The following is a 27366-nucleotide window of genomic DNA, read 5'->3' on the forward strand; positions in this document are numbered from 1 at the left end:
TTTTATTTTTATTACCGTTATATATGATTTTAATAAAACAATTTTTTTTAACTTTTGTGTGGATATATATATATATTAGGGCTGTCAATCGATAAAAATTTTAATCGAATTAATTGCACGATGTCCCGATTAATCACATATACAAATAATTTCTGAGAAAGCCCCTCATATAACAATAATTCAATATATAATGATTAAATAATTATACATAGTTATCTTTAAATATTAATATATATACAAATAATAAATATTCAGATAATTAAAATGCATCACATTCTTGTAGCAGAAGAGTTCATCATTGATAAGACAAAACAAAAAGTGGCTTTAGAATACAATGTATTGTTTACTACCATATTATTGATCATAAGTCAATCATTGGCAACAGTTCACAGCAATCCATTACACAAGTGGATTTGTCAATCAGTTGGAGATTTATTATGAGGGCTTGTTTAAGGACCCGTCAATGTACACCTGCGTCAGACATGCTTGTGTAGCGTCTCGGGTGCGTCACATCATAAACGTACATTTTTAGGTCACTGTGTCGAGTTAAATATAGTTTAATACTCAATCTTTAAACACATCTTGAGATCACTTAGATCGCATTTGCGCTCCTTCAAGTGTTTTGAACGCAAGAACGTAACGTATGTTTGTGTTGTTCTTCCTACTGAAGTGTTTTCTTCACTGTATAAACTGCGTGTTGCTCATACAGCTGAAATTTCACTTACTGCCCCCTGGAGTAAACACATTGTACTACAAGCTTGCATTTCTCAGGAATCTTCCTTATTATGGTGCGATTAATTGCGTACATTTTTTAAAAACGCACTGTCAAATTAATCGCACTGAATTAACGCCTTAAATCGACAGCCCTAATATATATATTTATTTATTTATTTTCAAAATGACCACCTGGCTTCGATTTGGAGGTCATTATTTTTATTTTTAAAATGGTTTCACAAATTATTTTTAAAGAAATATTAATTAATGACTATTCCTAACTAGTATGCCTACATTTCTTTTTATCCCCAAAGATAAAACATTCTACAACATTTAAAAAAAAAATGTTTTTTTTTACTGTCTCCACCAGACGGTTACGCCTCTTTTTAACTGTAAGCCCACAAATAAAAACGTCAAAATGACAGCTCAGAATTTGAAAACATGTTCATAGTAGATGTGTATTCAGCTAATTGTTTATATTAATTGCAGTTTAAATGTATTTTTGAACACACAAAAAAAAGATGTCATGTGGTTGACCCTTGTAACAGGACTAAGAGTAGCCTATGTAGACTTCATTTTAACTAAATTGTGACAAAATGTAGTCACAACATTTTGTCTTTTCATGGCAGTGTAGTGTATAGTAGTCGACCGATAAAGGGTTTTCAATGCCGTTACCCAGCAAGGAGGTCAAGTTGTCAGAAAAATCCTAAAAAGAAAGTTCATGGGACATGAACTATTGGATGTACAATTTCAGAAGTCCCACTACATACCGGTAATCGGTTTTGCTTATAAATGTAACCGTACATGATTTTCTACCCTGTTTCATGATTTTTGCTTTTCATTGTTGTTGTTTTTTCCCACCGTTTTCTTGTTTTGCATTGTTTTATTTGTCTTTCTTCTTTTCTTTCATACTGTCCTGTGAGTTTATTATTGGGTGTGAAAAGGTGAGCCAATAGTTCTGTCTCCTGCTTTAGTTCATTCTTACCTGATCAGCCTCTTCCTCTCCCCTTCAGTGGTGGGACCTCAATGTTCTTGTGCCTCAGTTTACAGTAGAAAGGTCAAACTCAGCTGTACGCTTTTGGGATGATAATCAATGCATTATAGGAGGGTTAAAAATATGACTACGATAATATGACAACTTTGCTATCATGTATAAGCTTGGTGTCCTTGTGTAGTTTTTGAGCCGTTTAGTTTAAAGGTGAAGTGTGTAATTTATTTCGAGTTGAATGTGCAGACTCGACTATTAGTAAGTAGGGTGACTTCACGAAGAGCGTGAACAACACATTACTCTATTTGAGCGGCCCGACATATCAGCTTCTGGCTCAACCATAGACAAGAGTGTTCAGATTGGTGGCGCAAATTACACACTTCAACTTTAAGGTGAGAATATAAAGAAGCCGTGTGCACACTTAGTGCTGTTTGAGGACATGTGGACAAGAATCACATGGTCTGGTGCCTGACGGGGTCAAGTGTTTGATCAAGTAGAAACCCTTCTGTCTCTCTACCTCTTTCTCCATATCTCCATCCGTATTAAGTGCTGAAGTGCATACGTCATAGAGTGGTTTGTGAGTGGCTGCTCACAAAGCTTTTCAGCTCATTTCATCTATAGTGATGGCATGAATTTGAATATGGCATCCATGCACTTCAAATGGTTTTATTAGATTTGTTCCTTTTGGTTTAACATTAAGTTTCTTCGTCATGTGCTGTAAGTTAATTGGAGGATATCTCACCTGTGTTCTGACCTTTAAATTGGTCAGATGAAGATCCAAAAATTGTATTTTCAGACTAAAAGTTCTAGGTCGAGAAATGAGTTATGATCTTCTAATATCATTAAATGTTGGATGGTGTGAAGTTTAAGGACTCTACTTTCGTGATTGTGCTATCAATGTTTTTTTCTCCCCAATTTGGCATGCCCAATTCCCAATGCACTCTAAGTCCTCGTGGTGGTGTTGTGACTCACCTCAATCCGGGTGGCGGAGGACGATACCGTCAATCCGCGCATCTTATCACGTGGCTTGTTGAGTGCGTTACCGCATTGACCTAGCATGTGTGGAGGCCCACGCTATTCTCCAAGGCATCCTCGTATAACTCACCGAGAGCAAGAACCACATTATAGCGACCGTAAGGAGGTTAACCCATGTGACTACCCTCCCTAGCAACCAGGCCAATTTGGTTGCTTAGGAGACCTCAGCATGCCCTGGATTCCAACTACCAGTGGTGGTAGTCTGCGTCAATACTCGCTGAGCTACCCAGGCCCCTGCTATCAATGACTTTTAAAACTAGCCATGATTTATGTCAGCAGATCAGCATAATTTAATTATTTAACTAACATATTTATAATTTAACATCACCTACATCCAATTAGCCCTGTTGAGCACATTTTCCATGCACATATAAGAAGCATGTAACTGTCATAAGCTATGTTTCCATCCAAGGTGTGATTTTTAATTTTTGCGAAAAACCATAAAATCGCAAAAGCAATGTGCGAATAAAGCCGCGTTTCCATCCCTGTGATCAAATAAACAAAATCAGCACTCCCGGAGAAATTGTAGCCACTGTGAATCTTTTGTTAATGAAACACGCAGACAAAACACTGTAACAACTTGTCTGGGATTGGTCTTGAACTTGTCAAACCTGCTCTGCAGCACAGAACGAGTTTGTATTCAACATTTTTCACAGGAAATTCTTTGCAGGCTTTGGAATTTCTAGACACTTTTAGAGCAAAATTTTCAGATGTGATGATTGGTCCGCTGGTTAGTCCAGTTATGAACGAGTTATTCTATCACATGTTTTTTTTTTATATCTTGCATTCTTAATAAATTTTATTTAAAAGAGTTAATTTGGTCATTGTGATTCCATCATAGTTGATGCTTATTTCTTCTTATCGAATTTTGCAGATTTTTATTCAAATGTTGGTGTTTCCATCCAGCAGTTTTTATGCAATATCCCAAAATGTGCATAAAAATAAGTTGATGGAAAACCAGCTAATTATGTCATAAGGACACAATTAATGTGCAAAAGAGCGTAAGACCCAAATGGTCCTTATTTGTATTTTTCTAAAGCATTGCAAACAGCCCATTTATACTATCAAATTCTTATGAATGGGCTGTCTTCATTTATATGGACGTTGCTAGACAGGGAATGTATAATTGGACGCAGATGGTGCAATAACCAGAGAAAGACGGATGGTGCGTTCACATGCAATGCGAAAGTTTTGCCTACATTGTTTGCACGAGTTTGACCGCTGGATTCAATTTGTGTTTAAAGTCGCGTTCATGCGAGTAACGTGAACCCGCGATATTCCCCCTTCTCTTCCGGAAAAGGACAGGAGGAGGGGCTTCCACGACAACTTAAATGTCGGCCATCAACCATGGCCGATATCACAACGTTTGCTGCCCTGTATCTGTTGTGGAAGTCCCAGATACGTTGACGTTGTTTCATGCAATTCCAGGTGCCCACACACCGCTACAGTAATTTTCTCATCCCATTTTTCACGATTTCTTCTGCAACTACGTCAGTACGTCAGTGACATCCGGACAATCTCAATGCTGATAGGCTTTCGCATCAACACGTCATGCGAATTTCTCGCTCGAGTTAAAACATTTCAACACTCACGAACACGCGAATGAAGCGATTTTGCGGCATTTGCTTCATTCGTGCCACCCGCCGCGAATTCGCGTCTAATCGTGTCTTTGCATTGACTTTATGTAATTGTGAGACGCTCGATTCACGTTGTATGTGAATTTTTTGAGTCCAAGTTGAAGTTATTGATTTTTTTTTATTCAAATAATAATGTAATCTGATTTAATAAAATAAATCTTAACAGAATTGATTAGAAATAGAATAAATAGTTTGGCTGATGCAATAGCTGATCATTTTTTTGTTATGAAAGTTGTATCAGTTAACTGATATTTTTGCCTATTTTACAAATCTATACTTTTTGTTTTGCTTAAAAAAACATTCATATTAGAGCTTGACATGAATCATTTTAATATAGAGTAAAAAAGTGGGATAAATGTTTATTAGAGATTATGCTTCTTGAACTGGAAAGAAAAAGGTCTAATATTGTCTACTTGTAATATCGTCCTAAAAAACCTGATACCGCTAATAAAAATATTATAAAAATCCAACATATCATGCAGCCCACGATAACGCAATATTTGCGTAATTTTTTGCTTTTATAGTTTTAAATGGTCAACCCAAAATTAAAATTCTCTCATAATTTCCTCACCCTCATGCCATCCCAGATGTGTATGACTTTCTATCTTCAGCAAAACACAAAGAATTTTAGAAGAATATTTCAGCTCTGTAGGTCCATACAATGCAAGTGAATGGTGACCAGAACTTTTAAGCTCCATAATAGACGTAAAGGCAACATAAAAGTAATCTATAAAACTCCAGTGGTTCAATCCATGTCTTCTGAAGCGATATGATAGGTGTGACTGAGAAACAGATCAATATTGAAGTATTTTTTTAGAATAAAGAGAAGAAAGTCATACACATCTGGGATGGCATAAGGGTGAGTAAATGATGAGAGAATTTTCATTTTTGGGTGAACTGTCCCTTTAAGATTTGGGAGAAAAAAATGAAAGCAATGAAATGGCTCCTTTTTTTTTTTATTCTGTTTCCATGGCATCTCTTCTGTTTTGCTCTCACTTGGGTAACACTTGGCCCTCTTGCACATTTGGTACTTACAGTGGTCCTTCCACCACAGTTATACCTCCCTTATGTTCATAATGCTAGTTATAATTCTTGTTTGTTGTGTTTTAGTGACCCTGGTTCCTTGAGATAGCCGCTGTTGTTTTTCAACCCTCCATGAAAACCCTTCCAGTTTTGCCTGTGCTTTCCCTTTCCACTCCATGTATTCCTCCTCTCCACACCTCCAGCTTTCCTCTCTCTGTCTGTAAAGGCTGGGCTATGACAGAAGAAAAAGCTTAATGCAAAACCATGTCAGCATTTTTATGTTCAATGTAATTAGAGCCAAAAGGGAAAACATTGATTCACTGCTGTTAAAAATAACTTTCTTTAATTAAATTTGGCTGACGTCACCTGCACTTGGCTGTGTCTTGCATTGACTCTGTGCGTAAGCAGTGAGTGTTTATCTGAATGTGAATGTCTGATCAAGACCACTGCTCCTCTTCCTCAGACACTATAAGAAACGCTGTCAGGGCCGCATGAGGAAGCACGTGGGAGATCTATGTTTGCAGGCGGGAATGTTACAGGACGCCCTCGTCCATTATCACATGGCTGTGGAGCTGCTGCGATCTGTCAATGACTTCCTCTGGCTTGGAGGTAAGAGGATGATTGATTAATTTTCTAATTAAAGGGATAGTTCACCCTAAAATGAAAATTCTGTTAAGGACACTTATGTCTTTCTTCTGTGGAATACTTAAAAAGATATTTAGCAGAATGTTAGCCTCGGTCAACATTCATTTTCAATGTATGGGGAAAAAAAAAGATGCATTGAAAGTGAATGGTGATGGAGGCTATCATTCTGCCTAACATCTTTTTTATTAAAATTTGTATCCCCTTTTCTCCCAATTTGGAATGCCCTATTCCCACTACTTAGTAGGTCCTCATGGTGGCACGGTTACTCACCTCAATCCGGGTGGCGGAGGACAAGTCTCAGCTGCCTCCGCTTCTGAGACGGGCAGTCGGTGCATCTTACCACGTGGCTCGTTGTGCATGACACCGTGGAGACTCGCAGCATTTGGAGGCTCATGCTACTCTGGTGTGGTGGTGGCATAGTGGGATAAAGCACATAACTGTTAATCAGAGGGTCGCTGGTTCGATCCCCAAGGCCACCACCATTGTGTCCTTGAGCAAGACACTTAACTCCAGGTTGCTCCGGGGGGGATTGTCCCTGTAATAAGTGCACTGTAAGTCGCTTTGGATAAAAGCGTCTGCCAAATGCGTAAATGTAAATAAATGTAAATGTACTCTCTGCGATCTACGTGCAACTTACCACATGTCCCATTGAGAGCAAGAACCACTAATCGCGACCATGAGGAGGTTACCCCATGTGACTATGTCCTCCCTAGCAACCGGACCAATTTGGTTGCTTAGGAGACCTGACTGGAGTCACTCAGCACACCCTGGATTCGAACTCTCGACTCCAGGCGTGGTAGTCAGCATCAATACGCGCTGAGCTACCCATGCCCCACCTAACATCATCTTTAATGTTTCACAGAAGACAGAAAGGCAAACGTGTTGTATGAGTGCGAGTAAACGATGACAGAACTTTCATTCTTGGGTGAACTGTCCCTTTAAGACTATCTTTGTTTTGACATTCACTTTCGTTTATTTACTTCTCATTATTTTCCTAAGATCTGCTGCTGTCCTCACTTATAACACACCGTCATGAATAAGAAAAGGAAATGGGTTTTGATTTTTTTCCTCAGCTGCTCTGGAGGGTTTGTGCTCTGCATCTGTCATCTTCCATTACCCAGGAGGCACAGCGGGGAAGACTGGAGCCCGCAAACCCGGAATCTCGTCTGCCGCAGATGCTGGAAAGAGACACAGACCTGGTCAGTGTGATTCAGACATGTCTATAGCTTCCTTAATTGTTATCTAACCAAACTGTTTCTCAACACCTGATAGAACTTAGTCCTTTTTGACAGGATTTTCCTCCTGTGGTTGGTGTGAAAACTGTTTTCCAAACTGATGTACACATCAAGGAACTGTACTTGAGCGTTGTACACTGTGTGGACTTTGTGTGGTATGCAATTGGTATGAGAGCAATCTGGCCTCCTTGCCAAAAATGAGTGAATGAATGTGTATGAATGATAAAAAATAAAGTGTGTTTGTGAAGTATGATTTACTGCTGTTGTAGAATGTAGTGTTGCTTTGATTGGCTGTGTATGTCTTTAATGAAGTGCCATTAAAAGTGAATCGTCACCTCTCCCCTCAATCATAGTAGGCTAGTAAACATTCATTCTAAACCAGTCTTCTCTCTCTATTGTTATCTAGAACTGTGGAATGTGAGATCATTCTAGAACTCAGCAGAATAGTTCTATTTATTTACAAGAGAGAGCTAAAATTGATCTTGCATCAGTTTCTTTCAGGATTTGATAGTTATTAATTAGCTCTAATCACAGTATGATTAATTTGCACACTTATGCATATACGGTATGCTTCTTAATAATTATACTATACATAGAAACTCCAAACATGTTCTAAATGGAAAGCTACTTTGGTGTTTGTTAAAGCTTTGGCAGTTTATACAGAACTGGGAGTGAATGATAGTGTGTTTTGCATGCTTCTTTAAATGAGTAGTTCAATCAAAAATGAGAATTCTCTTATTTATGATTTTATTTCTGTTGCTGAACACAAACTGATTTTTAGAATAACATCTCAGCTCTGTCTGTCCAAACAACGCAAGTGAACGGGTACCAAAACGTTGAAGCTCGAAAAAGCACATAAAGACATAATGAAAGTAATGTATGCGACTCCAGGGATTTAATCAGTGTTTTCTGAAGCGATCCAATTGGTTTTGAGTGACAACAGACCAAAATTTTACTTGTAAACTGTAAAAAACCATTAACATTATTTTATACACAAATGCTCAGTGTTTACAAAATAGTTTCTCATATACCTTTCACTGTAAGAAAAGAACACAAAAAAATAATGGACTATTATTAAGGCTGATCAGGTGCAGATCAAGCAGTAGAACTGAACATAACATGTCCTGAAAAAGAATGCCAGAATGTTGATTATTGTAATCACATTTTAACTTTTTTTAAATATCAAAATTCTACATTCTATCAATTATTATTGTTCCAATTTGGAATGCCCAATTCCCACTACTCAGTAGGTCCTCGTGGGGGCGCGGTTACCTCAGTCTGGGTTGCGGAGGACAAGTCTCAGTTGCCTCCGCTTCTCAGACAGTCAATCCGTGCATTTGATCACGTGGCTCGTTGTGCATTACACCGTGGAGACTCGCAGCATGTGGAGGTTCATGCTACTCTCCGCGATCCAAGCACAACTTACCACGTTGAGAGCGAGGAAACCCTAATCTCGACCACTAGGAGGTTACCCCTTGTGCAGGGCTGGGCTGGTAATCTGGCATACCGGGCATTTTCCCAGTGGGCGACGCACTTTGGGGTTGATCGGGGCGGACTGGCCATTGGGAGAACCGAGCAAAACAGGCAGAATGTGTCGCGATAAGCAAAAACGAGCCAGCGTTGGACAACAAACAATATTCACTGAGCTACCCAGGTCCCCAATTCTTGAAATTGTATATAAAAAAATGGAATGGACTGTTAATGTTTGAAATAATGTGTACAATTTGCGAGTAATAACATTAAGTTTACATTCATTTGTTTAACAAGCGCTATAATTGTACTGCCACTTTAAGAGTTTAACGCACATGTTAGCTGACTGTACAGAACAGAAAGTATGTTAAAAGACACATTCAACGCAAGTGGAGTGCGGCATCTCATCTTTGAGCACGCATTACACTGAAGAAATCGTCCGTTTTAATCAAGCACTTTTCAACTAAACAAGGCGATATTTCCGGCTATTCCAGGCCCTTGTGTGAACTCCTATACGTATCCCTTGTGTGAAAGTGCAGTATAGGGGTAACATCGAGCGATGGAGAGATTTATGGTATTTGATGGGTCGTTTCATTTACGATCACATGGACCGAAAACAATGTTTCAAATTTCGAAATATCAAGTTTTGCCTTGATATACTTGTAAATTGTTTTGGTTCGTGATTGATCGAAATTCGATATATCGTCCCATCCCTACTTGTATTGTATGAGTATGGACCTACAGAGCTGAAATATTCTTCTAAAAATAAAAATTTTTGTTCTGCAGAAGAAATTCATATTCATCTGGGATGGCATGATGTTTTCATTTTTGCTGAATTATTCCTTTAATATCTTTTTAAAAGCCATTATTTGGAAGGAGTCCATCGCTTTTAGGACCTGATGCTTGTCCGCTGAAAACACATCATCTCTAATTTACTGACTCTTTTATTATAGTGTATATGGATATAAAAATAATAACAGATGATTTTGTGTGCTGTAGTCCTGTAATGCGCTTCTCTAACACTGCTTACAATGACCTGCAGCTTTTGCCAAAGAGTGAATCAGGTTCTGTCTCTCTCTCTCTGTTTATCTGTCTGTCTTCAGGCGCTCAGGAAGTTCTCATTGATCCAGGTACAGTAAAGCACTTGTAGATCTAGATATTGCTTTTATTCCTGCCCATTTGTGCGCTTGTGTTGTAGTTTTAGTGATTCTTTTGTGCTTGCGCATGTCTGTGGGTGGCTTTTTCAGTGTATGATCTGATGGCAATGAAAATCTTTGTGAAATGAAAATCGATGTTCTTTGCAGGTGAAAAGCTTTCTTGCACTTTTAATGCAATCAATAGATGGATGCTAGTTTTAATGTGTCTGATTCTACTTTTTCATTGTCTTATATTAAATTGTTAGGCTGACTGTTAAAGTGATTCATCAATCATTTTACTTGGGTATTACTTTATGTAAGTGATCAAATCAATGATTTTTGCAGATTTTACCCAGACTGGTCTTAACTCTACACTGTATTTCAAAAGGTCACGTAGATGTGTATGCTTCTATGTACCACCAGATGCCAGTGTTATGTGTTAGATTGTAGCGTAATGGTGCGTTCACTTACAACGCAAAGAGAATTTTAGCTTTGCATTGCTCGTGCGAGTTTGACCACTGGTAACGCGAACCCGCGAGTATTCCCCGTTCTCTTCCGGAAAGTACAGGAGGAGGGGCTTCTACTACTTGGTTCATAGTAAAGTACAACCAATCGCTGGTATCAAGTAGACACGCATATTTTCAGAACTTACCAGGTAGTCCAACTTCCTCGCTCACTTTCCTCCAAGCGATTCCTTTTTTTCGTCCGGTCTCTGTACATGTATGACGTTGTGTCATACAATTCCGGGTGCCCTCACACCGCTACAACAATATTTTCATGCAGTTTTCCAGATTTCTTCTGCTGCTACGTCAGTACATCAGTGATATCTGGACAATCTCAATGCTGATAGGCTTTCACGACACCGCAACATGCAGATTTTTCGCATATGCGAATGAAGCAATTTCGCGATGTTCGAGACGTGCCATTCGCGCTGCCCGTCATGAATTTGCGTCTATTCGCATCTTAGCGTTGACTCTTATGTAATCGCGCCGTGCAAACGCTCGCTTCGCGTTGTACTCGAGCACACCACAAGCCATCATTTCGAGTTGTGATCATTGTTATACGATCATTTAATAAATTGATTTTAATTGGTGTAACAAGGTAAATGCAGCAGTACTTTGGCAAAATATAAAAAAATAAAACTTGCCATTTTAAATCTGCATTTATAGCATAAATGATTTAAACATTACATAGACACGGGGATACAACTGCTCTCAATTCCCTTTCTTTAAAAATGACGTAAATCGTCATTCATAACACATTTAACATCCATAATATCACATATTTCCAAATGATTTAATCTGTCAGAATTTGACTGAATCAAAACTTATTATTAATGGTTAATATAATTTCTTTCTTGACCATGCAGTGAAAGAAATGTTGTTTCAGAGGTAGAGATGGTTATATCATTTTGATGAAAGATTATGAAAACACAAATGTTACCAATTATTATTATTATTATGGTAGTATACACCTGTCCAGTTTATTTAATGGAACTATGGCACGGCACATTTTCAACCTTATGTGCACCGCTTCCAGCTGTTTTAGCAATACAAATATACAAAATGATTCTGCTTTATATTGCAGACTGTTTATGTATGTCATCATATTATATCATTAGGGGTTCAAGCAAGGAGTAATTTCTGATATAATTTCCATCATGAAAATGTTTCCACCATATTGGATTTTTCCGCGAAACCTAATAGTATTAGACAGTTCGGCCGATCGAACCAAACCAGCGCAGAAAGATTCCCAATATTAATGGTTCTCAATAGGGGCCTGGGCAGCTCAGTGGTAAAGACGCTGGCTACATCTGGAGTTGTGAGTTAGAATCTAGGGTGTGCTGAGTGACTCCAGCCAGGTCTCCTATGCAACCAATTTGGCCCGGTTGCTAGGGAGGGTAGAGTCACTTGGGGTAACCTCCTCGTGGTCACTATAATGTGGTTCGTTCTCAGTGGGGCGCGTGGTGAGTTGTGCGTGGATGGCGTGAAGCATCCACACGCGCTATGTCAAGTGATGAGATGCGCGGGTTGACAGTCTCAGACGTGGGGGTAGCTGGGATTCATCCTCCGCCACCCGGATTGAGGCGAATCACTACGTGACCACGAGAACTTAAAAGCACATTGGTAATTGGGCATGCCAAATTGGGAGAAAAAAGGGGGAATTTTTTTTTTAATCAATATTTGAAATGTATTCTTTAATCAACATCACAACGGTATGGCAAAACATTACAGCTTTGCCAACTTCTACGTAAATGGTTATAACTCGAGATTGGAATGTGATATTTTTACAAAAGTCAATCGGAGGACACTGTGTGACTTTACCACTTGGTAGTGCTATACTAACGACAAGCCTAAAAATAGCTATAACTGTAGGAATGATCGACTTGAAATTTTGCATGCCGTATCTTTGTCTAGGGTGGCATCAAGGTCTATAAGTACAGTTGCATATCTTGAAAAACATGGCAGTCATTGACCAATCGACTTTCAGTAGCTATTAGAAAGAGACCATTCGGAATGAAATGTGGTGGGCCTATTTGACTCTTGTCCTCAGAGGTCTGTGCAAAAAAATAAAAGAGATCTAAACAATGCCACCGGGAGGCACTATTATGTTTACATGAGTGTAAATGTTTGTGTATGGTCAGCAGTGTTTAATACAGACACACAATATTATATTGTTTGATAGATTTGAGTCTGAACAACTTTGCCTCAAGAATGATTGGATCCTAGGATTTTTACTCCACCTCAGCAAAACTGAAGAATGTGGATAGGGTTCATTAAATTGAATGTTCTTCATTTAATATCTAGAGTATGTAACTGTATTTCAGCCAGTTGGAATCATGGACCTTTATGACTGTCACAAGTCTTTAACTGCAGAGATTGTGTGTCAGTGTTACAACAGCATGCAGAGAACTGGATTTCCTTCCATTCTCTTTTTTTTTTTTTTTCTTCCTATCTTTTTCTTTCCTTCCTTGCTATAATTTTGTCCTTCTGGCCATCCGTCCGTCCATCGCTTTTGTTTCTTCATTTCTATCTTTTCCTTCCTTCTGTATTTTGTTTCGTCCTTGCTATCTTTTTTTCCTTCCAGCTATTCATTGTTTTCCCCTTCTTATATTTTTTCTTTCCTTTCTTTTTTCCTTCCGTCCATTCTTTGTTCCTTCCTTTCTATATTTTCCTTCCTTTTTGTTCCTTCCTTGCTATCTTTTAAAAAAAAATATATATATATTTTTTTTTTACTTCTGGCTATCCTGTTTCTTCCTTCCAATCTTTTTTCCTTGCTTCCTTTTGTCTTTCCTTCCTTGCCTCCTCCTTTCCTTTCTTGCTTCCTGCCTTGCTTCCTTTTTTCTTTACTTCCTTGCTTGCTTCCTACATTCCTTCCTTGCTTCCTTTCTGCCTTGCCTCCTTCCTTTTGTCTTTCCTTCCTTGCCTCCTCCTTTCCTTCCTTGCTTCCTGCCTTGCCTCCTTCTTTTTTGTCTTTACTTCCTTGCCTCCATTCTTCCTTGCTTTCTTCCTTGCCTCCTTTTTTCTTTCCTTCCTTCCTTGCCTCCTTCCTTTTGTCTTTCCTTCCTTTTCTCCTCCTTTCCTTCCTTGCTTCCTGCCTTGCCTCCTTCCTTGCCTCCATTCTTCCTTGCTTGCTTCCTTGCCTCCTTTTTTCTTTCCTTTCTTCCTTGCCTCCATTCTTCCTTGCCTCCTTCCTATTTATTTTCCTACCGTCCATACTTTTTTTCCTTCCTATATTTTTCTTTCCTTTTTTGCTTCCTTAATTCCTTAAAAACAAACAAACTCAGTTCATCATTGTCCAATTACCACACTTCTTTCTTTCTCCGCTTCCTGCTTGCTGTCCAGGTGCTCTGACGACCGGTGGGATCAGTGCAGACACAAGTACTGAGATTGGACGAGCCAAAAACTGCTTGAGTCAGGAGGATATCATTGAGAAATACAAGGAGGCCATCTCGTACTATGGCAAGGTAACTATGACACAGAAACATGGGAGTTTGATCCGCTGTGGTTCTTTACACTGTAAAATAACATAACAATTCTAACGTTAAATAACAGTATAACAGTAACAGCTCTGATGAGATGTCCACTGCAGGCTCTGTCCATGTTGCCTCTGTGGTGTGTAATACCCCACTGGGAAAAACACACTTACCTGAATCACTGCAGTGAATCAGCCTCGACATTTAAATGTGTGATACAGTGGGTATGCCTTTTCAGCAAGCATATGCTTTTCCAAAACCAGAATAATGGATCATTAAAATACAAATTCTTATTATGACTTTTCAGAATTATTATTCAAACATATTTAAATATTTTTTTATCCTTATCTGGATATTTCATAAAAACAATAAACCATTAAAATCCATTTGTTAGTTAAAGGAGTCTTATGCACACATTGCTTTCTGTCATTCCTAACAACAGCTCTTAACAGTTGTAAAAACAGTCTTTTACTTTATTAAAACCTTTTCTTCATTATTAATAATGCTCCAAAACTCGCCCTGAGCCCCCAGAGATAGTCTAAAAGCACAACCATGATTTATATTTGTGTCCAAGCATTTGACTCTAGAATTGTGAATGGAGCTGCTCATTCAGTGTCTCTTTGTTTCTTTGATTTCCAACAGCTCATTTCTGCCACATCAGCTGTCGGTTCTGCCAGTAGCCACCAGGGGTCATTATGACCTCATAAGTTTACAGATTTGAATGGTGCAGTGCTTGGCCACTGTGTCCAATGCTGAGCTTTGATTTTCAAATATGTTGACGTATCAAGATTAGAGGGGCATTTCTGCACAAGAAAGATGGATCTGTTATGCCCTTTTTTTCTGACCATCAGATATTTTGTTTCTTTATATTTTACAGGTGTGCTCTAATATTGTTATTCTCTGAAATCAAATTTCACAATCAAATTTTACCTATGAATTACCTTAAAAAGTATAGCAATATGATCTAAATGTCTAATGTGTTTTTGCATTCATGCATTAGGCAGACACTTCTATGTAATGTGACAGTGCATTCAAGGTTTAGTGCATCAGTGTGTGTGCTCCCTGGGAATTAAACCCATGACTGTGGCATTGCTAGTGCAATGCTCTACCAGCTGAACTATGGGAATGGTACATACAAATCTACATGAACCAACATTGAGTGTTTTTAGGCTCATGCCTTGATTTTAACTGTCTGTTTATGTATAGATAAAAAGAGATTGTTGATATGGTGCTGGTTGTACTGTACCATGTACTGTAGCTATACAAGACATAAACTGTTCTGCAAACAAAATGCTTACAATTCCCTTTTTTCAAACCTTACTATACCGATTCAGTTATTACACTTATATATACAGTACAACTTTATGTAGATTGCATAAACTTCTATATTGACTCAAATGTCTATGTCTGTCTCTCAGTATAAGAGTGCTGGAGTGATTGAGCTGGAAGCCTGCATTAAGGCTGTCAGAGTTTTAGCCATTCAGAAGCGAGCCATGGAGGCGTCAGAGTTCCTGCAGAATGCAGTTTACATCAACTTGGGACAGGTGAGAGTGTGCATCCTTCAAACACTCGAACCAGCTTTGCACTAGTTTAGCAGATACAAAGTGATATACAATGCACTTGTTGGAGGGTCAATCCCTCTAGAGCAGGGGTGAAAATGTGTATGACCGGGTGTGTATGATCACGACCCGGCCCCGCCCTCCGCCCTGCCACATTGTCATTCACATTTCGACACATCCCCTGGTTTATAAGACATTGATGCTTTTAGCTACCAATATGAATGTATTATACTCTGTTCAATTTAATGCATCCCTGTTTCTGAGAATAAGTTTAAAAAGAATTGTTGACTATGTTTTTAAATTCAAAGCATCTATTTAAGCTTGTCCATTAGGAAAGTTTTTTCATCTGTGATCAGCTCTCAGAAGAGGAGAAGATCCAGCGTTACAGCGTTCTCTCAGAGCTCTACGAGCTCATTGGCTTCCACCGTAAATCAGCGTTTTTCAAACGTGTTGCTGCCATGCAGTGTGTCGCCCCCACCATCCCTGAGCCGGGTTGGAAGGCCTGTTACAAACTCCTGCTAGAGACCCTGACGGGATACAGCCTCTCTCTCGACCCTAAAGACTTCAGCAAAGGTAACACACACACACACACACACACATATGAGTGGTCTGGAATATAAGCACTTAGCACACAGTCCTGGTTAGCCTATCAGGATAATGTCTGGTCCACAAGGCAGCTTTATTTCAGGCTAAAAAGGGTCCGTTTCAAAATTCAGACACATTCTTTACCCCTATGTCCTTAATAAAAGACAATGGACAAACAAGTAATGATGCAAGTCTGGAGGAGAAATAAGCCTTGCATTGTTTATGGTACGAGTGATGTACGTGTGTCTTTTATTTAAAAATGACAATGACATCATTCCCCCTCTCTTGTTGTTTACCCTTCTAATCACGTTAAGGCATTTGTCCCCCCCCATTAATATTAGTGCATGATTAATTAATGTTTCTTTCAGGGTCGTCTTTTGCTAAACAATAACAGAATACGAATCCGGAGTGGAATCGATCAGATTTCTTTAATACACTCTGACTGTTCAATGGACTTTGGTTTATTTGTAATCTAACCAGGCGGCGTAGAAGTAACCTTGTCCTCTTTGTATGCTTGCAGAAAAGTGTTGTGATTTCAAGGGCTCTTCTCAGGGGTGATATGTATTCTATCAGCTCTTTGTGTCGGAAAACAGTGTAGGGAAAACATCTGACCCTGAGCGGTGATGTCAGACTCCGAGGTGCATCGCTTAAGGGTCCTTAACCATATTCTGTTTAATATAAAAGGCTCTCAACCTTCTGCCCAACTGTCACACACACACACACACACACACACACACACACACTTGCATGGCATGATAAAGACGTTTAGCTTTAGAGACAGCCTTAGGGTATGTCTATATCTTTCAGAATCCTAATTCAGAAATACCGTGTGTGTGTGTAACTGAAATCGGCAAGAGAAAAGCATTAACATTCTTTAAAGACAACCTAATATGGCATTCATATAATGTGACCTATTTCTGAGTAAGGTTTTAAGTTGTGATAGTGCAAGCATAACTTTTACTATTGCTTATACATACTGTTATGCATTTGAACAATCCTACAGCCCTATATTTTGGTGTGTAACTCCATGTCCCAAACATTGAAACTGGTCCACATTTGTGCTCCGGACTTGAACGAGACCTCAAATCATTTGCCTTGTTGAGGAGAAGTTTGCTATAGCTTTTATATGCAATTAGATTTAAAATTTGTACCTGGGGAATGATGAAATTAGCCAAAAATCACTTTGGTTTTCATTGAAGACTTGGGAGTGAGCCCAGAACACCATAGCAACTACACAGCAACACACTTAAAGCCATGCAGAACATGTTAGGGGCTGTTCAGTCTGGATAAAGCATTTTGAGTGTACAGTAGTGTCAGGAAAGTGCTGTATAAGTGTAACAGTTCGTTCAGTCAGTCAGTCGAACACCAGTGTCTTGGGAGGCATTTTTAACAGTACTTTTTAACTTGAAACGGCATCTAAATGATGCTGAAAAAACAACGAGACCTGGCACAATGATCAAAACCGTCCAACTAGTGCATGTTTGCAAAGAAAAGCAATTGAAAAAGAGCACAGTCGGTGTGAACAGCCCCTTAGGAAATGCCCTGACAACCACCTAAAACACCAAAACTTGGTTTTGCATGGGAAAGCACCACTCTTGTTTTCATCAGAAAATTTCAAAACAATGTAATATAAAACAATGTTATATTATGTATAAAAAATGATGATGCATTTCTTTCTAATAACATGCACTGATGAATCATGCGCAATAAGACTTGATGCATTAAGAAATCAAATAAAGTTGCGTTTAAACAAGATGTATGAAGGCTGTCTATATAAAGACAATAATAAAGCTTTCACCTTTTTCGACTAAAGTAGAACATCAATTTCTGCTTCTATTGGTTTTCTATGTTTACTTTAAACAATGCATTTTATTTCGGTCAGTAATGACCGCCCCTGCAGACAGGGCCATAGAGACCCTGTGTGTCAGCTGAACCTGGGGGTGACCCAGGGCTTATGAACACTTTAACTGAAAGAGTGAAGTGGGCTTAGGTCAATAGAGACACCCAAGACCACTGAGAGAGAAGAGAAAATGGGTTTTTAATTGGCCTGGGACCTCGCTAGCTCAACTCTCAATTACACCAAGAGAATGGAGAACTAGAGAGAGAATATGTCATCATCCGCTGATTGATTGTGTTTAGCCTTGCCATAGTGTGCAGGGATTTAGAGTCCAGTTAGCACACACAGCCCGAACGCAGAACAGCAGACCCTTGAGTACTGTAAACCAGTTCCCAGACACTCCGAACAGCCTGTTCGCAACAACCGTTATGAGCCCTAAACTACGCCACATGATATTTTGATTGGTCTCTTGTTATAGAGGGAACGAAGTTGCTTTTTTTAGTAGTTGGCAGCTACATGGGGAGCAGGTGTTTGTAAAAATGGCTGTTAACAGATGTAAATGTGAAAGTTAGAGTGGTGATTTAGAGTAAAATGGACTTCAATATTGACCTGTTTCTCACCCACACCTGTTATGTTTCTTCTGAAGACATGGATTTAACCACTGGAGACTTATGGATTACTTTCATGTTTCCTTTGTGATTTTTGGAGCTACAAAGGTCTGATCACCATTCACTTGCATTGTAAGGACCTGCAGAGCTGGGATAATCTTCTAAAAATCTTTGTGTTCTGCGTAAGAAAGTCATGCACATCTGGGATGCCATGAGGGTTAGTAAATGATGAGAGCCCTTGCTAAAAGAAGACCATCACAAACTTCAACTCAAACTTATTCCTCTTTGTTGCAAGGGGTTGTGGCCACTATTAGCCCAAAGAGCAAACCTGTAATAGTACACCATCCAGGCACCTTTGGGATACTGTTTTCAACATACTACATTTTAGTACATCAAATCCTATCTCGTGCACTATTTAGGATGGATTGCGTATTAATTGGAATGAAGCCAAAATGTATTGTTACTTTTTAGAAACAAATGCTTTGCGGCGACACTTATGATTTGTTTGTTTATTTTGCACCCCAGAAAAGAACTGCTTTCCATGTGGCTTTGTTCCCATTGAGTTGAAAATGCCCCAAAAGTGCTGTTTGTGGAGTTGAAACACCCCGTTTCCGAAAGATTATTGGAGATTTGGGCTTCTTTGTATTTCCATTAGGATCGGTGAATCAGGAAAAACTCAGGATTTGACATAAATTATGATATTTGATGGATCATTGCTATTACATCTGCTCCTTTAATACCCATTTGTCCCACGGCTGCTGTTGGCTGATTTTGACTATTTACGAATGAATCGTACAAACTCGATTCATGGGGTTTTTGATTTGACAGAAATTATTCCGTTTATGATCTAATGATGATATCATAAAGCCTTGTAAGATTAAACGCAGAGAATGGCATCCCTGTCTCCTCCACCTCATTGCACACCTTTTTGTTTGTGAAAGGATTTGTTAGGAAAAATAATAGCCTACTAGACACAATTACTCCCCTCAGTCCGGGTGGCGCAGTACAAGTCTCAGTTGCCACTGACTCTGAGACAGTCAGTCCGCGCCTTTTATCACGTGGCCGTTGTGCATGACACCGGGGAGACTCGCAGCATGTGGAGGCTCGTGCTATTCTTCGCTATCCACGCACAAATTACCACGCACCACATTGAGAGCGAGAACCACTAATCGCGACCACGAGGAGGTTACCCCATGTGACTCTAGCAACCGGGCCAATTTGGCTGCTTAGGAGACCCTGTTGGATTCACTCAGCACACCCTGGATTCGTGGTAGTCAGCGTCAGTACTCGCTGAGCTACCCAGGCCCCCTAGCCTATTATTTAATCTAAATTGGCTGTTTGCATAATGAAAATGTCAAATATTATGTTCTATGGACCAATAATTTAAGCAGTAAAGATGCGAATGGCATGCTTAATGTAGTTTTTGTTTTTATATGCCACATTTCTAAGGCTTTAGATGAGTGTAAAAAGTGAGGGTGTGTATTTATCAACCTGTGTTATGCTACAGAAACCCCTTTAGGGCGGCTGTGGCTCAGGTGGTAGAGCGGGTCGGCCACTAATCACAGGGTTGGCGGTTCGATTCCCGGCCCACACGACTCCACATGCTGAAGTGTCCTTGGGCAAGACACTGAACCCAAAGTTTCTTGGAGTGTGTGTCTAAATGGGTGAATGAGTCACAGTGTAAAGCGCTTTGAATACTGCTAAGGTTAAAAAGGCGCTATAGAAGTGCAGACCATTTACCTTTATGAATACATTTCTATTAACCTTAACAAGCAGTTTAATATTATATAATGCTCAATAGATTATTAAAACTGCACCGCTGCTCCTATCAGCCTTTAAAAAGCTGCTGCTCTCTGGAGAACCTGGAAGCGCTGTTTCCTGCTGTGTGACGTCACGGTAATTTAATCTATGCTGGATTTATGGAAGCAATGACGAGTCACAATCGTTTTTCAGGTGACCCCTCTGCCAGCACTGTTGTGCTTTCATGCCCATCTTCTGGATCGCCTGCTTTTGGGTTGGCGACGCAGAGGGACAGAGCGAGAGTGATTCAAGTGGAGGCGTATCCTCTTTCACAGAGTGTATGTATGCTGACAGTGAGTCACAGGTTGATAGTTTAGCAACCGTTATCTCCTTTCTAATGCAATTGGGATTTATACACAGCCCAAAAAACTCCTCACATGCACTGAGAGAAAAAGAGTGCGTGCGTGCGCGCATGTGTGTGTATGCATAGATAGTATGTGCGGATCAAGAAAGAGAAGGTTAAAGGGATATTTCACCCCAAAATGAAAATTCAGTCATTTATTTACCCTCATGTTGTTCTAAAGCCCATGTGACTTTCTTCTGTGGAACATAAAAGGAGATGTTAGGCTGAATGATAGGCTGTCACCATTCGTTCTCATTGCATGGGCAAAAGATGCAATGAAGTTGAATGGTGACTGAGGACACCAGTACTGTGTAAGTCGGTCTGTACAGTGTTTCATTGTTTGTGGTGTGTGCTTGTGGATTGTTACCTCCTGTTTTTGCATATAAGAAGCATTCGACAGGAGAAAAGCTGCCGTTTGTAATTTTCTTTTTGCAGACACACTTTCTTCTCATAAAGCTTAGCATGGATTTGCATGAATTGGGTGTAAGGTGACTGTAAAATTGATGGATGAGAATGAGTTGGTTGTATGAGCGGCAGAACTGTGTGAAGTGATAAATCCACACAGTCATTTCAGAACATCATCCACGATCTTCAACAGCAGCACGGATCAGCTTCAACTCTCTCACCTACTCATTCTCTCTCCTTTGACAGTTGTGCGAGTAGCCTGATGGAGGAGTTTTGTAACTCAGCCGTTGAATGATGTAATTTAGGATTGTGAAAAGTATGACGCCTCACTGACAGTTTTGACCACAGTAAGATGCTGTTTGTACACATAAAACAAGACTGAGTTTGGCCTTTCTGTCACATTATATTTGATCGTTTAAAGTGGATATTACCAGGAAAAACATTTGTTTGATTTACTATGCATAATCCAAGATTTTCAAAGCAGCTGAAATTAAGCTCGAGAAACTGCTGGTCAAGAAATCATCAGGGATGTTGATTTGTGGTTGTTGTTATGATGTTACAACTATGAACACGTTAACACACGATAACCCACCTATGCATGCTAACACCTTTTTAGTATTCATAAGGCAGTCCTGATGAATGATGGTGTGAACTCTGACCTGTAAGGTTATGTCATTTACATATAGATGTCTTAAAGGTACAGTAACAAAAACATCCTGCTTAAGGGTCAGAGAGAGGGTTAATAGTGGTTGTGTAAAACTAATTTATACACTACATTATTAGTGCACTTCAGGGAAAATGGATGTTATAAAAGTGGTGAATATATATAAAGAATGACTGTAAGGGGGTTTAGAGGAGGCGAGAACTGGCTTACTAATATAAACAATATTTAATTGACTAAAAAGACACAAACAAACACATACAGGGCAGTTGCCCGTAATTCTCTCTCTCTCTCGAACTGACGTCACCGGACGCCTTTATCCCTCGTGCGCCCCATCAGGCTGATTGGGGACCGGGCGTGCATCATTCCAGCCCGGCCCCGCCCTCCTCCACTCTACACTCCTCCCGGCGTTGCCTCAGCGTTGACGTACACCCCACTCCCCCCCTTTCCCTGGGGAGGGGCGTGCCTTGCACCCCGTCTGCCGGCTGGTCATCTCCGCCTTCCTCGACCTGGGAGGAGAAAGGAGGGGAAAAACAACAAGAAAAAAATTACATGGGCAAGGGAAAGGCCAACACTGTGCGACCGTGAGAGAGGGAGAGAGCAGAGAGAGAAGCTCTCTGATGTGCCGTCACGTGGTCCCCAATCACTCCTCCACCCTCTCAGGCAGACGACAGATGCTCCTCCCGGGCGGACCGGAGTCAAACCTTTGACCCCCAGTGGACAGAACGCCTCTGTTCTGGTGGCACGTGGGGACACTCCTCCGCCCCTGGCAGCGGCCCTACCGCTCCAGGCGGTCGGAGAGTCACTTCACTCCACTCGCGGATGCTGGTCTTCACTCGACCCCTCCGCATTTCTGGGGGATGGCAGGGAACTCCTCCGCCCCTGGCAGCGGCTCCATCTCTCCAGGCGGTCGGGGAGTCGAGTCCAGTCCCCACTTGCCCCGCGGACTGCAGCTGTTCCCCGCTTCCGGACGGCCGGGCTACTCTGTCACCCGGCGGATGGCAGCGGCGCTCCCCTAGGTGAATGTAGGTGTCGAGGACTCTGCGACGGGCATTCCTCCTCCTTCCTGGGTTTCGGCACCAGTGTAAAGGATTTAGGTCAGGCAAGGAGGCGGCGACTTGCCAAATAAATAAATGGACATGAAATAATGATACGAGTGGCAATTACGCTATTATGTGAACCACATTATAGCGACCATGAGGAGGTTACCCCATGTGACTCTACCCTCCCTAGCAACCGGGCCAATTTGGTTGCTTAGAAGACCTGTCTGGAGTCACTCAGCACACCCTGGAGTCAGTACTTGCTGAGTTACCCAGGCCCCCTATTTTCCCCTTTAAACTGTATTTCTTTTTCAATAGTCCACAAAGGGGGCTATAATATAATATGTATTAGAGGAATAACGTTTATAGTTGTTTGTGTGTGTTGAATTGTTTGTCTCTGTGTTTTGTAGGAACACATCGTGGATGGGCAGCAGTGCAATTACGGTTACTTCATGAGCTAGTTTATGCATCTCGTCGTATGGGTAACCCTGGGCTGTCGGTCAGACATCTGTCTTTCTTACTGCAGACCATGCTTGACTTCCTCTCTGACCAGGGTAAGTCTCACACACACACACACACACACACACACACACACACACACACACACACACACATATTTATTGAACTTACAAATGCCCAACCTTAACTTGTTTTAAAGACACCTTTTGGCATTCGTAGAATCTAATTTTTATCACATTGGTATGTATTTGGTTCCAGATTGCCCTTAGGTTTTAAGCCAGTGTTTTGCTAAAATTGTGAGGTCATTTTCAGACATTTATCTTTCAGACGCATACCCATTCTCTTATCCTATTTTTATTTGACTCATAGTAGACACTGTCATCTCATCCAAACTCACATCATGTACCTAGAGAGAATCAGACAGACTGTACTCCTATAAAATAACACAGAGGACAAGAATGAGACGGCAAAGAAAAAATGTTCACTGGAGTGCATTAATATAGATGGATTCTACTGGAGTGACGAATTATGATTGTGTTTTTCAGGGATGTATTCTGTAAAACCGTCATCTCACAATTTCAATCATACTTTAAGTATCGTCATCGTCACAATCTTTCTATGCACAATCTCTCTCATTTTCTTATTTCTTCTAGAAGTGTAAATGAGTCTAAGAACTAAGTCTAAGTAGGAGCTACTTTAAAATTAAGTTGCAATTTATAATAGTTAAACTGCAGAAATTAGCCAACCTCATTGAAGCTCCTTAAAGGGACAGTTCACCCAAAAATTAAAATTCTCATCATTTACTCACCCTTATGCCATATCTGATGTGTATAACTTTCTTTCATCAGCTGAACACGAATTAAGATTTTTAGAAGCTCTGTAGGTCCATACAATGCAAGTGAATGGGTGGCAACATTTTGAAGCTCCAAAATCCACATAAAATTATCAATTTTGATAAAAAAGGGCAACATGGTAATACTCCAGATGACTCTAATGTATGAATCAGTATCTTCTGAAGAAATATGAAAGGTGTGGGTGAGAAACAGATCAATATTTAAGTGCTTTTCCCTTCACATTCTTCATGCATATTGCCCCCTACTGGGCAGAGAGGAGAATATATGACAAATTACTTAAATATTGATCTGTTTCTCACCCACACCTATCATCATGTCTGAACTCATGGATTTAACCACTGGAGTCATATAGATTACTTTTATGCTGCCTTTATGAGCTTTTTGGAGCTTTAACATTTTAAGAGCTAAAATATTCTTCTAAAAATCTGCGTTTGTGTTCAGCAGAGGTAAGAACGTCATACACATCTGGAGTAAATCATGAGAGAATTGGGGAATAAGGGGGTGCTATCTGTTTAGTTCAATGCACTTTGTATTGGATTATATAATTCGTTTGGAAAATTGGAGCATTGTTTGTGTGGAATGAAATCAATGGTGATATCAATTATATGTTATACATTTAAGTTACATCCAGCCAATGTCACGCTACATTAAGTATGGGCACTATGACCAAATATTACATCACATTGTGATTTAATTTGATATTGTTAATATTATATATCACGATATTTAATGAAAGGTACTTTATCCAAAAAATGAAAAATAACTAATTAGAAGGCTGAAATGTTTTTTTGATATAGTCTGCTTCATATTTTAACATTTCGCTACTTTTTAATATAAACCATCTACCATACCTTAAATCTGCTCTAAATATCTATAAATGGTATAACAGAATCTTTACCGGATGACACATTTCTAGCATTGCATTATATTTATCGTCATACCGCCCAGCCCTTTGCTACAGTACCGAAAACAATAAAAATTAAATTAGTAGTGACGCAGATGGTGTTTAGTTACTGCCCAACAGGATTTGAGTACATTTTATTTACATTTTTGTGCGTTGAGTGTGTGTGTGTATGCGTGTGCGTGTGTGTGTATGCGTGTGCGTGTGTGTGTATGCGTGTGCGTGTGTGTGTATGCGTGTGCGTGTGTGTGTATGCGTGTGCGTGTGTGTGTATGCGTGCGCGTGTGTGTGCGTGTGTGCGCGTGTGTGTGCGTGTGTGTGCGTGTGTGTGCGTGTGCGCGCGTGTGCTAGCGTGTCTGGCGATGTGCTAGCGATGTGTGCATGCATAGCGTGTACGTGCGTCATGCAGCGCATGTGTGTATGTGTATATATATGTGTGTGTGTATATATATATATATATATATATATATATATATATATATATATATATATATATATATATATATATATATATATATATACACATACATACATACATACATACATACACACACACACAGTATTATGCAAAAGTTTTAGGCACTTGTGAAAAATTCAGCATAGTGAGGAAGTCTTTATAAATATTTTTCTTTTATCACTTCATGTCACACAATGTCAGTAAACATAAAAAAGCTAAATCAGTATTTTGTGTGGCCACCTTTGCCTTAAAAACAGCCCCAATTCTCCAAGATACACCTGGACAGTTTTTCTTGGTTATTGGCAGATAGGATGTCCCGAGTTTCTTGGAGAATTCCCCACAGTTCTTCAGTCTATTTCAGCTGTCTCAACAGCTTCTGTCTCTTTAAGTAATCTCAGACTGACTTGATGTTCTTGATGTCCCTGTTCTTCTATTCTCATCTTTTCTACTAGCAAAAGTAATGTTTGAGAGTCTAAAATTTATTTTTCCTATACATTTTAATTATAAAGCTGAAGATATAAATAACCATCTTAAGACAAAAGTTTTTGTGAAAACATTTTAAGTGCCTAAAATCTTTGCACAGTACTGTACATATACATATATATATATATATATATATGTATATGTGTTTATTTCTGTGAGTGTGTTACCTAGATTACCTTAATAGCTTTGGTGTCTCTGAAAAGGGATTGATGTTATTTTTTTGTTGTTCAGCCATGGTCCACTTCACAGCGTCCACAGAGGTGTGCTCTGTAAGCCTGTCTGCCTACACACACTCGCACACACTTGATGGGGCCTCCAGCTCTTGGGTATTGAGCTCTGTCAAGCTTATCATTTCCAAGCAGACAGAACAAATCCAGAGTCCCCTCAGCTGAGCTCTGGGATTGGTCGAATGTTTGTTTTCAACACTGTGTCAGAGTAACAATGTCTCCCTGTGCTATGATAAAACCCATTTCTGCTCGGAACCACTCTTACTCAGTCTAACAAGCAATGCGATCTTTAGGATCGTTTTAATGGATAAATCTGGTCGTATGGAGTTTGAATGAGACTTTGAAAGATTTGGATGAGCTTAGCTGTCTAACGAACAAGCACAGCATATCTAGTATATGCTGTCATTTTCAATTAGAGCATATACTTGTTAAAGGGGTTGTTCACACAAAAATTATAATTCTGTCATTTTTACTCACCCTCATGTCGTTCCAAACAACTGTGATTTTCTTTCTTCCTTTTGATAGAATTTTTTTTTCCAAGTCTCCACTTGTGTTTTCACCATATGATGTAATTAAGTAGTGACGCCGGGCTTCATAAAGAACAAACAAATTGAATAATTGCAGCAAAATGAATTGAAGAGAATTTCAAGACGTGTTTTTAAAAGTTGACATGCCTTTTAACCTAAAACGGCATTTAAAAAACGTAACATTTTTGCCATACAACTTCAGATAAAAAATGAATGGAGCTGCTCCATAAAGCTACGTAAAGGACAAAAAAACAGCATAAAACTTCAGTTAAAACTTGTCCTTACAATTCGTGCATAATATTCCAAGTCTTTTGAAGACATACGATCACTTAGTGTGAGGAACAGCCTGAAATATACGTTTCTTTCACTCTAAAATCAACAAGTAACAACTTAAATGTAACTCAAGCTGATCATATGGCTTCAGAAGATGGAAAATAAAATGTTGAGGGGGGGATTTACAACCTAGTCACTATTCACTTTCATTATACGGCAAAACTACATGTGAAGATTTTTAAACATTTGTCCTTTGTTGTTTCACAAAAGAAAGTCAAATGGGTTTGCGTTGACAATAGGATAATGGCTAATTCCTTAAGTCCCATTTCAGTCCTGATGTGGAGGTGATTTGGGTGTGTATTATGCTAATCGTTTAGAATAATCCAGATTAATCAACATAAGAACGAGGGTCAAAACTAATTTTTGTATGTCCACACCTGTTGTGAATCCTGCAGAAATTGTGCACGAGAAACTTTTCAGCACATTTA

General features: G+C 39.6%; 1 protein-coding gene across 4 annotated transcripts in view; it reads left to right on the plus strand.

The window, feature by feature from the left end:
* The window catches only part of LOC127650553 (trafficking protein particle complex subunit 9-like), a 245150-nt gene that overhangs the window by 2373 nt on the left and 215411 nt on the right, over positions 1–27366 (plus strand). The window contains exons 3-9 of one of the 4 annotated variants that reach the window (XM_052136035.1): positions 5861–6006; positions 7116–7241; positions 9851–9877; positions 13729–13850; positions 15278–15403; positions 15751–15991; positions 23108–23251. In XM_052136035.1, the coding sequence (XP_051991995.1) occupies positions 5861–6006; positions 7116–7241; positions 9851–9877; positions 13729–13850; positions 15278–15403; positions 15751–15991; positions 23108–23251 (932 nt within the window). The remainder of the gene's footprint in view (positions 1–5860; positions 6007–7115; positions 7242–9850; positions 9878–13728; positions 13851–15277; positions 15404–15750; positions 15992–23107; positions 23252–27366) is intronic. The other 3 variants (XM_052136036.1, XM_052136037.1, XM_052136038.1) reach the window with 3 other exon arrangements.

The sequence above is a fragment of the Xyrauchen texanus genome, chromosome 10, assembly GCF_025860055.1.
Source record: "Xyrauchen texanus isolate HMW12.3.18 chromosome 10, RBS_HiC_50CHRs, whole genome shotgun sequence".
NCBI classification, from domain to species: Eukaryota; Metazoa; Chordata; class Actinopteri; order Cypriniformes; family Catostomidae; genus Xyrauchen; species Xyrauchen texanus.